The following is a 12,602-nucleotide window of genomic DNA, read 5'->3' on the forward strand; positions in this document are numbered from 1 at the left end:
CAATATAAATACAGTCGAATTTGTAAATGACTAAAACCACTCGTGGAGAAAAGTTAAAATTTTTAGATAGGTGGACATCTTATACAGTGTCATTATGTTAAAAAAAACTCAAAGGGGGAATTGAGGAGTGGTACTTTGTACAGGTCATTGTCTTTAAGGGTGGCCATTAGAGCAGGTTCGACTGTATTTCTCCTTGAAGCGTAAAATAGCCAATGTAGATTTGAAATAAAGCGAAATTCTGCCATTGGGTATGCACTGTCACCACGTGCAGAGAGGACATTCAAGTCAGGAGGTGCAGGGTTAGCATACAGATTCAGCGATCTAAAATGAGCTTTTTCTAGCGAGGGGGAGGGGGAAAAAAGTTACCTCATCTGGAGCAGGTACTGAGCATTTTGGATCTGGTCAGGGGTACCACTGATGCTAATAATGCGATCATTGGATCCCGGCAGTGCCTCATCAATCACAATCTGGGCACCCGATCGACGCCTGATATCGGTAATCCGACTTCCACCTTTACCAATAATAGCACCGGCCAGCTGGAAACCAATGTCAAAAAACATGTTCAGTAGACAAAGAGCAAATAAACCAAGACAGGGTGAAAGATAGAAATCAAAGACAAGAAAGAAACAAAATAAAGCTACAGACAAGACAAAAACTTCAAATAATTTTGTTTATAGTTTTCTTAAAATTATCTGCTTTTTAGTTTTAGTAGAGGTTTTACGTGCTCGCAACTGCATAAGGTCATATGAGCGCAAGAAGATTAGAGGTGTTACAAGAGAGTTTCAAACCTAAAAAAGAAGAAAGGGAGATAAGGATGATAGTTGTTAGAGAGGAAAGAAGAAGCAAACCATACCAGAGCACCCGCCAACCACCCACTATTAAGAGTTTTATGGAACCTGCAACACAATAAGGTAATATAAATACTGCAGATTAAAGGTGTTACAAGAGAGTAAAAAACATAAAAAAGAAGAAGAGTCAGGACGATAGAGGTTTGATAGAAAAGAAAGAGCAAACTACACAAGAGCACCCGCCAACCACCCACTTATCTGCTTTGACCCAGAGAGAAAATAAAAACAGCAATTCACAGTGCAAAGGAGAACAGTCACAAGATCCACTTCCCAGGAAAGAAGTCCCCAGAAATAAAATATTACTGGAAATTTCTTGGGTCTCAATATTGAATTGAGCATGCAGGCATAACTGCGACCCATACTGATGAACAGGTTGAACACGGGCAATATACAAAAAAAAGCAAACTTAAAGTGATTTAATGTCCAGAGATGTACAAAATAAATTATTATAAGAGACAGTTTTGCCATGACTGCATCGTTACCTCATTGATCATTTTGAGAAGCTTGGGAGGCATTAATACCCTGTTCAGCCGGAGTAGACACAATGTTAACACCTCATTTTCATTTGAGAAACACTTACATCTTTTGGGATGGTTACTTGCGTAGTTTCACATTCCTCCTCACCAAACGCCATGCCCTGGCCTCCTCCCATGTTAGTCTGAAAGAAATCATGTACATTTCATAAGAGATGAACCCACCAATAAAGACCTCAGACAAGAAAATTCACAACTGCATTTGGCCCAACAACCTAATTGTTGTCTTAATACTAATACTTTCCCAAAATCATCAATCATTTTTCACAATCATGTATCATGTCAACGTATGGCTTCAGCAAATGCCAAAATGTAACAAACAGCCTTTGACAACTGAGAGGATTTTTTTTTTAAAGTTTGGATAAATATTACTTCGATAGTTTTCCAAAACCAAATTTGAGAATACAGTGGAACTCGGATTCAATGAGGTCGCGGGGCCTGACCTAAAATTTCCGTTGAATCCGAGTGTTCGTTATAGCAAACAAGAGGTTTTGTGTAGATAAGTACAGGCACTGAGCAAGTAATGTATAAAGAGAAGTCACAAATAGTCCCTGAAACACCAGCATATTATGAGCCGTGTAAAAAAAAGCCTGATTCGTTCAAAAGCACACGCCTGTGTCATCTCGATTGTTTACCAAAAAGTTGTGTTGCTGTGTTGTGTAGAGCCTAACATACGACAACTTTTGATTCCATAGACCAGCGCACAATTCATTACGTAGATCTACATCTAGACTAGCTTATAATTGTAACAATGATCAGTTGCAGAGGGGAAAAAAACAACTGTGACGCGTTTGTACCGGCGACGTTCAACGCCCGGACCGCTAGTCCCCCCACCCTCCCTGACACACACACACACAGCCACACGTGTGCAGGCCGCCCATCCGACCCCGACATACGCAGAGTAGACACATGAGCGTGCTGACAACGTATGTGTAGGTATGAAAAAAGGCTGTTGATTGGTCGCATGCAATCGGCTAGGCGAATAAAGGTTCACGATGCAGTTGCAATGGATGGTTTCCGGGAATGGATAGTTCGTTTTGGGAGAAAAATGAGCGAAGCCACGTCTGCGGGGGCTGTTCAACCTGGAAGCGACCTCGTTGAATCCAAGCTCGCTGATTTAAGTGCTCGTTAAATCCGGGTTATTTTTATCGATTTTAAAGAAGAAAAACGGGGAATCTATCTCATCTCGTTGAATCCGAGTTCCACTGTACACAACACAAATCAATAGAATCAAATCTTCTCAACAAAAAAGGTAAGAAATTTATTTAGCATTTAAATGAGAAAAATGTTGTACTCGTAGCTTCAACAATATTTTAGATGGCCTTACCATATCACCACTGAAATCTTGCTGCATTCCACCTCCAAATGCACTTCCAAATCCAGGGCCAGTTCCTGTAAAAGAAAGGTGCACATTTTAACAAGAGGAAAATGATACAAGTACAGATAGGAAAAAAGATGTCAAATTCTACGGTGTGTATGTACTGCTCAGCACCTTGATGCAAAGATTAAAAACTGCTTCCCTTATCCCACGCCCAACACATCAATAAAAGTAAGATATGCATATACCGCTTTGTTGCCTCTCTTCATTTATAATTGTTTTCATTCATGCAGGTTTCAACATGCAAGGCACTCGACACAGAAACTTACTAAATGAGCCTAGGAGAGCTCAAGAATTTGGCCTTTTCTCATTTAAAGGTGAATTTGGGAACTGCAGTATCCCTCACCACATAAGAGGCATTGGACAATGTCTACAAACTCTAAAACAACACTTATTGTCTTGAAGTCTCTCGTCAGAGATTAGGGTTTATATTAACACCTAGCCGCCTAATCTCGCCAATTGGCGATGTTTGCCTCCCAGTTTCTTTGGATTTTCCCCAAAACATGATGGCAAAGTGTTAAGACACCAGCTTCTCCAATTCTAAACAAAACTATCCCGCCTGCAAACTTAGCGACTCTCTTTTAACTTCCCCTCCAAACTTAAGCACTGAAAAGTATAATCTAATTTCAGATATCTGTCACATCAGAACAGGATGGATGGATAGTTAACTAAAAGCTATATGTTCATTCATGAAAATTTCCTTCACTGAAAACAATAAGTTTGCTGCAAAGACCAATAAACAGGGAGTCACATATTGTTTCTACAATAAAAGCGTCCAGTCTGAAAAGCTTAAAAGATTTAAAGAAAACAATTTCACTTTGAAGTGGAAGGCCAAAGTATCCCTTTTTGCTTATGTTGCATGCTGCCTGAAATTTTCCCAAGTTTCGAATGAATTTGAACCATGATAACTTTCACATTTCTTGTACGATTATATGTTAATGATTTAAACAGTGAGGTTCATAATTTCCAAAGCTCTTTCCGATCTTATAAAAAAATATATGTACTTTTAAACATTTAGAAACTTGTTTGTGGTACCAACTATTAACAAGTGTACATATTCTTACCGACACGGCCCAAGCCCATGTTATTGCCGTTCATGTTGCCTCTGAGGAAATGAAAAAACAGAAGTACCCGTCAGCAAATGGAGAAATTAGTTTACGTTCTTTTTTCAACGAAAGTCAACGAAAAAGGTAACGGAAGACCTGGCTCACCATTCATTCATGAGCATATGTTGAAGATATCTAATTTGCTACATAAAGAGCAGTGCCCGCTTCAATTTTTTTATAATTGAAACATTCTTTTGAAACAAACTCCAGTCTCTCAAAGTGCAAACCACATTAGATTTTTAAACAACAAAAATTATAATGCATAGCTGAACAATTAAAATGCCAACTAAACAAAAAGACTAAAGCAGAAAACAGACAAACAACAAATAAATTTGCCAAGTTTTTAAGTAACAGTAAACAAACAACAAATGTATACTCTTCAGTGTTTATGAACCTGGCTGTCTGAATATGATTATCCTGATCACATATTTCACTATCCACCCCCCCAAGAGTTGGATTATGAAAAGGACTTCATAACTTATTCTTAACATTAGGCAACAAAGCCTTCCTTACCCACACTAAACTCACTCATTGCTTATGAGAAAAGGGTGTCCCAATGCACAAATTTTACTTCTTGAATGGTTCTCAAAGACATTGAAAGAGAATAATTCACAACTTGACTCAATGAATAACTGCATAATATTTTCGGTGGCCATTACATTTACAAGTGCACTTTACAAAACCTGCCTTAAAGTCTCTTGTTCATTCTCATAAACTGCAATATCAAATGAAAACTCTCTAACAAACTGCACCTAAAAACTACCACATTTAATTCATTTTTGTTCGTAAGTGACACAGATTGACCAAAAAATAAATAAAATACAAAACAGAAAACAATGAAATGTAAAAGTCTAGGCAAGTAATCAGTGCTTCCATCACACACCATACAAAGGGACTTATTAAATTTTCCACACCAGACGCGAGAAAAAGAGGGAAGGGGTGGGGATGGGAAGGGAAGAGAAATGAGCGGGAGGGGAAGGGGGAGGGGGGAAACATGCACTACTGACGACATGGCATGAGCATCAGGGAGCTGCTACACAGGGGGGACAGGTGCGGTACTGCCCACTTATCACCAGAGAACACATGTCCTGCAGAGCGGACACAGAAAAAAAAAAAAAAAGAAAAGCTGTCCACTGCCAGTGCCCACAGACTTCAGTCGGCCGAAAGGGGTAACCAAGTCATCAGGGAACAAACAGGGTAAGCAAACTTGAGTTAGTCAGCCACAAGATCTGGTGGTTAGAAGAGCAAAAGCTACACGCATTTCTTTCTTCTTTCGTTCTTTTTGGTCCGAAACAGCCAAGAATCAAATGTTGCTCAGCAGCCGAGCAATGGAAGCACTGAATACTGCGGGCACTAGAGCAGCTTGAAAATGGGCACAGACAAAAAAGTGACAATGGCACGCACCTCATGGTTCCCCCTCTGCCAAAAGCTGCCCCTCTGCCCATGCCTGGCTCCATGTCACCGCCCAAGCCACTTCCAAAGGCCTTCCCGCCTCGCATGCCTCCACGCATGCCACCTCGCATTCCACCTCGGCCAAAATCCAAGACTCCACCCATCCCAAAAGCATCCATACCCCTGGGGAAAGCAGAGATACTGGCCTGCACAACTGAGACTGGATGATATCCCCAGAGTCCCTCTGAAGGTCTACTCATACACAAGCTCACACCTCCAGCGAGTGCTTCCCCCTTCCCAGTAATGCTGCCCAGCCTACGGGTCGTTTCATGAAGTCTAACAGCCTGGGGCAACAACAACGCTACAGAGAATCTCTAAATATAATTCACCCATCTACAGGAACTGGGTGCTGGAGGCCAAAAATAAAGCAATATTTTTATAAATACTCAGGAAATATATATTAGAACTTCATAGGACATGGTTCATTAATGGAATGGGATTTTTGTTCCCATGGGGTGAGGGGGGAAAGAGGATGGGAGGATGGGGAGTAGGGGGAGAGGGGCAACAAACAAGGACACCAATCATACAAAAATGTCATGGAACGGGAAAGAATGGGGAGGACAGTTAAGAAAAGAAAAAGAAAAAAAAACTTACATTCTGCCTCCCCGCATCGCACCCCTCATACCACGAGGGGGTGGGGCTGCCCCACGTGGCAGTCCCTTGCTGGCACGGATGTCTCCAGTGATGAAGCCTCCATATTCAGGAGCCAAAAACTCATCACTGAACGACGGGTCGTATGGATTCATGGGCCCTTTAGGGGGAGCCTGGTGTTCCAATAATCATATACAAAAACAATCTTAAAATGGAAGCACAAACCCAATTAGTCAATGAGACAAAAGAAAATTCGCCTATAAAAGTACTGCTATTCCAAAAACAAAGTGGGATATTTGACAAGTTGATTTGGGAGGGGTGGGAGGAGACAATCTCCCTCATGCATGTGTGACCTGTGTGAAACATCTGTATCACAAACAGGTATTAAAAAAACAAAAATACTTACAAAATCACCACACAAAAAAACCCACGTCTAGTCTACAGTTTTTAATTTTCTTTTAAAAATTAGTAGAAATAATCTTTTTTTTGTTGTGGAAGACAGCTAGCTTTGCAAGATTTCCAATTAACTTTTGTCAGTAATTTTCTTCTTCTTTTAAAAAATAAATTATCATGTCATCACAGGGGTTCTCAGATCTGTGAAAAGACTTACTTGTTGCAACAGCTCCACAATTTCCTCAATGCAGCCAACCACCACTTTTGGTTTGCCAGTGATGGCGACCACTCTGTCTGTGGAGTTGGGGCAGCAGGTGGAGAACACTTTGATGTTTGCTCCAGTTTTCTGAAATACAATTTTTTTTTGGTGAATGTAGGTCTTAACTATTTTTTTTTTTTTTTTTAAGTAAGAGAGTTTTAGTTTAAGTAGAAAATTTACGGCGCTCGCGACTGCATAAGGTCATATGAGCGCCAGAAGATTAGAGGTGTTACAAGAGAGTAAAGTTGTTCCCGCATCCGATCCCGACATTGAGGATAGCCTTGTTAGTGAGACAACTTCCTGGGCCTTCGGCATATTGAGGCAGGGTGGCCAGTTCCTTTCCACGCCACCTTTACCTCCCCAACTCGAAGTCAGGTACCCATTACTGCTGCTGGTGGTGGTGGTGGTGGGGGGGGGGGGGGGGGGGGCAGGAGGAGGTGAAAAAAATCACTTCCAGTAAAAGGAGTCAAAAGTTTAAGATGGGCACTGTTTGTAGGAAAACATACAGGAGCCACAATTAGTAGAATTAATCTACTTGTCAAGATTTTTACAACCCATCAATGCAATTGCACATCAATACCACAGAGGTGCCAAATTACAGAGTACACTCATGTCCTCCATATAACACTTTGCAGTCACTTGGCGCAATAATGCATCCTTTCCGGTCACCTGGCGCACTTCTGCACCAGGCTCGAGAAGTCTGTTGCAGTCACTCTCCTGGCTGGGTGACCAGAAGGGGTATTTTGTACTCCTGGCCGTGTGACTGCAAAGTGTTAACAATGAGTGTCTGTCTACTAATCAGCAGCTAAATATGTACTGAGAGAGACCTCTATATAAAAGATGAATGAAATTTTTGATATCACATCCTTCAAATGTAAGTCAAAAGACGAAACATTTTTTTCCAGGTTAATTTTAGTGAGCCTTTTATGCCACTTGCAACACAATCAGGTATTATAAGTGCTTAAGATCAAATGTGTTAAAACAAAAAAAAAAGGGAGGAAAGATAAGGACGACAGATGTTTGACAGGAAAGAAAGAGCTAACCCTACTAAAGCACCCACCAACCACCCACAAATAGTTTTTTCTTCATATCACCTATTCTATTCCATATTCCATGAAAACAAAGTTCTTAGCGACACAGACACAAAACAAAAATCTAAGATGCTTTCACTTTTATGCAGAGCTCACCTCGCGCAAGTCTTTGACTTTGAATCCTTGTCTACCGATGATGCAGCCTGCCTGGCTCTGGTGAACAATCATGCGCACTTCCGATTCTGCGTCATTCCTTTTGTTCCTGGCCTGCTTCAAACCGAAATTGAAAATATACCATCTACGCCAACAACTTGCCCTACTTACAGCAATGCACAAAAATATCATATTTACCCTAGTAACACACCTTTCTTCTTAGAACAAGTACACAAAAAGTTTGAAAAATTAACAAAACTTTTTCTGAATCCTAGATAGAATCACCTGGAAAAGTAATACATTACAACTGCAATGATTCGACTATCAGAAATGATTGCTTAAAATGAATTCTAAAACATAATTTAAAATATCCAACGTCCTTTTAAGAAAATTCTTGAAAATAAGACACTTCCAACACAAAAAAGTAGACCCAAAGGAAAAGGGACATTTCAAGCAATCCAGATGCAACTACAAAAGACAAACCTTTGAATCATCTGTCCTTTCCCAAGCCAAATGTTATCAGGAACTTACAGGCCCAGATTTAATGCATTTCAGGGAAAGCAACGTTTGGGACAGGGGGGATTACAGGAAATGTACTCTACTTACATCTTCCATTTCTGGCAGAACCTCCAGCAGCATATCAAGGACTGTGCCCAATTCAGCTCCAATAGAAAGAACACTGGGGGGAGGAAAAGTACAGAACAAAATCAGTGCTCTGACTTATTTACACATTCACTAAGAATCCCTTCAACCAGCAAGTGAAATAAGTGTTACTCCGTTATACTAGGCACTAGGCAGGAGAGAAAGATACACATTCTGAGTAATCATGACAGAGGATTCACTTTATCTTATTTTTAAAAAAGACCTAGACATACAGGGCATGAATCAAATTCTTGAAGCAAATTTTCTGTAACCTTTCGTATTACTGTGTTCAGACTTCAGTAACAAATTCATGAAAAAAGAAGTCAATTTTCTGTTCAAATGGTAAACATCCCTTCTTGGGAGGTTAAAAAAAAAAAAAAGAAAGAAAGAAAAAGAGCAGAAAAAACCTGTCATTCAAGTAACCTTCTCTTGAGCTGATCCCCACACAATAGTTCATGCTGCCTTCAGTCAGTCAGAATAAACTGTTACATTCTTTTCAAAGAGGGAAGTGTGGGAACCAAATAAGGGTATGGGCTGGACAGGTGGAGGGTGTCATGGGTTTGGGAAGGGTGTACAGATAGGAGGCCAAGGGGGGGGTGATCATGGTGGTGGATACGAAATGCTGTTATATACTTATCAACCACAAAGTGAGACTAAAAAATAAAAAAAAATTATAAAAAAAAAGAGGCTGGCTTTGAAAAGTGCTACACAAAAACTTGGTGGATTTTTTACTCCCATACAATACAAACTCATGCCCCACCTCTACACCATAGACTCATTCCTCCTCCCTCCTTTAGGTCACACAACAACCCAAACAACAAAACTGTCAACGTAACATTCTTACGCTGAAAAGGTGGGGGGGGGGTTGCTAGAAAAAGGAAAACAATTGAAATGGCTGGAGGGGGGGGAGGGGGTTTCATTGGGTGGGGAGGGTGGTTACCGTTCGGGACCGTTGCTATCAGGCACTGTAACACTGGCTTTGTACTGCATCATTGCGGGTGGGGCCAGGGCCAGGACCAATGGTAGTGGAGAACGGACGGGCGGGTCCCAGGGTTGGGTCGGGTCGGGTCATGGGGTCGAGGGCCAGATTGAAGTTGTGTGGTTTGATGGTGATGAGAGATTTCGAGAAAGTGTGGAAAAGTATTTACATTAAGAAGTCAATCAAGGTCGTGTTTGGTTGACTTTTTTTTTCTTCCAAATTAAAAAAAAAATACAAAGAAATGAAAAAATGGCCAACACTGTATAGAAAGAATAAAAAGACATCAATGGTGCAATGACCGATGACAGATTTATGGAGCAGAAATACTTGTTTGGTAACAGGAAGGGTCAGTATGGAGGAGCGTCAGAAAAAATGGCCATCTCATCTGAAACGGACCTAAAGGACAGTAATCACTTTTGGTACAGTACCCAATATTTTGGACATAATATGCAGTGGTCAAACCCCCCATTCTCCAAGAATATCCTTGGAATTTTGGATTGGCAGTCAGTGAATGAAGATTCACCGTGGTGGCAAACCACTCTTGGATGAAAAAAAAACAAAAAAAAAACCAAAAAACCAAAAAATAGGACAAGAGAAATAAAAAGTCTTTAAAAAGGAATGAATAAGCACATCAGGTTTTCAAATAGGTTTCACTAGAAAAGGAGACTTGGCAGCATGTGTATAGCATTAGCAGTTAGGCTTTCTGGCAAACCCGTACGAAATAAGGAACACACACAAACATTTCCCCCAATTTGACCCAACTATTAACATCATAACATTGCTTACCCATGTCAATCCTTTTCAATGTGACTGTAACATACATATATACAGCGTCCTAGTATGTAAAAACTAGGGATCTAAAAGTTTTGACAAATGTGTAATCTTGAAAACGATACAATTTAATATTAGTACACCCACCAATAGAAATTAAGTTCTATAAAAGCAGTGTATAAATACAGGGTGCACGCGGGGAAATCATTAGGCTTCCATCACTAGAGCATCACTAATTCTCTGACATTTTAAGTATGTTTACCAGCTGTATGCATTTACTTGAAAAATGGGGGGGAGAAGATAACACTACCCTTCCAAAAGAACGTTCCCAAGGACACCAAAATTAGTCTTGACAAATCCAAATGAATGAACCCATGCTTAATATTTTTTTTCTTTGCCCAAGAAAAACGATGAAGCCAATGAAATAACTGTAAAAGCAAACTAAACCTGCTGAAAGGGAAAGAATACTCTTATTACAATTCATACTATCACTGTAAAAAAAAAAATTCTTACGACGAAAAACTGCACACACACACACATCCACAAACACCCAACTCTGATTTTCATTCACTAGCACACACTAGTTAGGTATTTTCATTTAAGCAAGAAGTAAGAAACTGGAGAAAAAATTAGTCGCAAGAGAAGCATATTAATAATATTAATATCAAAGCTAAAAAAAAATTAAGACTGAAAGAGAGGATAAATGCATTGCACTCATTATATATAGAGGAAAAAACTTCTCCAGTGCGAGGACATTTTAACCACATAAATGTTTTTTAAACTTTTTCAGGGACTTGCACTTTTCTTTTCTGTAAAAGACTTAATGAAATGCCTTCCTCTGATTAATCTTGCCATTTTCCCCACTTCCATTAATACAGTGACAGCAATTTAGTGGCGTAAAAAGGGTGGCCTTAAGACGGCACGCTTTACTCACATCATTTCTCAGCCTGTTGATATTGGCTCCTCCTTTGCCAATGATGGCACCAGCATTCTGTAGAAACAGGAATGGCAGTTGATAAGAACAACAAAAAAAATAATTTTAAGCAAAGTTCAGTACCTGTACATGTGACCAGGGCAATGACAATCCCTGACATAGAAAATAAAAAAGAGAAGAAGAGGAAGAGTCAAAACAGCAAACGAGATCCCTGTGCCTCCAACAATTCACCACCCACTCAACATCAAGGAAAAAACACATAAACCATTGCTCTATAACAAGTGGCCTATACAGTGAAGTCTGCCCAAACAAAATCAGCGGGACCGCCAGATTTCCTTCAGTTTAGCCAGTTTTAGAGAGGTCGCTCAAAGAGAAGAATAAAATTGGATGATTTTCTTTTCTTTTGGTCTACCACTATTTTCGGATTATATTATAGTTTGGTGTAAGTGGACAACATGCTGCAAATCCTAGCAATGTGATGGAGCCTCCATAGAAGTCTTCATTTTTTCCCCCCAATTTATCTTGCAACTTCCATGGTCACGGACACATACCCTGTAAAAACCTTAGAATTATATGAATATGATTCTTTTGGGGGAAATTCCAGATATTGCTGATTGATATAGTACAGTGGTGAAAGGGTTGGGGAGTGTGTGCTCCTCCAGTAATATTTGAAAAACCCCAAGTTATGACAGTTGTGCTGCTACCCAGCAACATGTTCTACAGTGCAAGTTGATTAAGAAAATAGTATTCCAACAAGAAAAAAGACAACTCGATGCACAGTATGGCCCAATGGACCAGATTACGGTTCACACGTTAAACATGAGGCAAAACTTTTGAGCACTTTAGTAGATCTTGCGGTAATTCCAAAAAGTTGCAAGGTTCATTTTTATAGTTTGAGTTTGAGTAAAGAGACGCACATCGACAATAATGATCATTTGGGAAAAATGAAAGATAAACATACAGAATCAACATTATCATTGAGAAAGTAAAGAAGATGCACCATCTAACTATCCGTTGGGTCACTTTAAAGCAGTGCCTGAAGGTCAAGCTTCATTTTTTTTTTTTTTTATTCAAGAGTAAAGTACTCTACCATCCATTAGAAAACCCACTTACTTTTATTCTGATTTTTTGAGAAAATAATTTAACAATATTGCAAGGTTACCTTGAAATTTTTATTTTTTTATTTTTAAAAAAAAAGAGAAAATGGGATTGGAGAAAGAAAGAAAGAAAGCATAAGGAAGTAGGGAGCGGGAGAGGGGGCAGAGATATCAGTATGAGAATAGGCAAAAGAAAAGACAAAGGACGAGAAAAACTAGGTTTTTTAAAGTTTTAGTAAGAGTTTTACAGCACTTGCAACACATGGTCATATAGGTGCCGAAGATTAGAGGTGTTACAAGCGAGTAACATACACAAAAAAGAAGAGATCAGGACCATAGATGTTTGATAGGAAAGAAGGAGCAAACCACACCAGAGCACCCACCAACCATCCATAAGAAAAACTGGGAATTCCACATAAGCCCCCAAACTGTCAG

At 39.7% G+C, this 12,602-nt stretch overlaps 1 protein-coding gene across 10 annotated transcripts in view; it reads right to left on the reverse strand.

Annotated features, from left to right (window-relative positions):
* LOC101861245 (heterogeneous nuclear ribonucleoprotein K) overlaps window positions 1–12,602 on the reverse strand; it is a 59,842-nt gene that overhangs the window by 6,048 nt on the left and 41,192 nt on the right. For 2 of the 10 annotated variants that reach the window (XM_013090838.2, XM_035973792.1), the window contains exons 4-14: window positions 11,071–11,127; window positions 9,327–9,370; window positions 8,351–8,423; window positions 7,748–7,861; window positions 6,519–6,647; window positions 5,912–6,090; window positions 5,270–5,440; window positions 3,824–3,864; window positions 2,709–2,773; window positions 1,429–1,506; window positions 367–536 (exon numbers count right to left, since the gene is read on the reverse strand). In XM_013090838.2, the coding sequence (XP_012946292.1) occupies window positions 367–536; window positions 1,429–1,506; window positions 2,709–2,773; window positions 3,824–3,864; window positions 5,270–5,440; window positions 5,912–6,090; window positions 6,519–6,647; window positions 7,748–7,861; window positions 8,351–8,423; window positions 9,327–9,370; window positions 11,071–11,127 (1,121 nt within the window). Of the gene's footprint in view, window positions 1–366; window positions 537–1,428; window positions 1,507–2,708; window positions 2,774–3,823; window positions 3,865–5,269; window positions 5,441–5,911; window positions 6,091–6,518; window positions 6,648–7,747; window positions 7,862–8,350; window positions 8,424–9,326; window positions 9,371–11,070; window positions 11,128–12,602 lie in introns of those variants that run through there. The other 8 variants (XM_013090878.2, XM_035973798.1, XM_005089019.3 and 5 more) reach the window with 7 other exon arrangements.

This window comes from Aplysia californica, unplaced genomic scaffold (genome assembly GCF_000002075.1).
Source record: "Aplysia californica isolate F4 #8 unplaced genomic scaffold, AplCal3.0 scaffold00002, whole genome shotgun sequence".
In the NCBI taxonomy this organism is placed as follows: Eukaryota; Metazoa; Mollusca; class Gastropoda; order Aplysiida; family Aplysiidae; genus Aplysia; species Aplysia californica.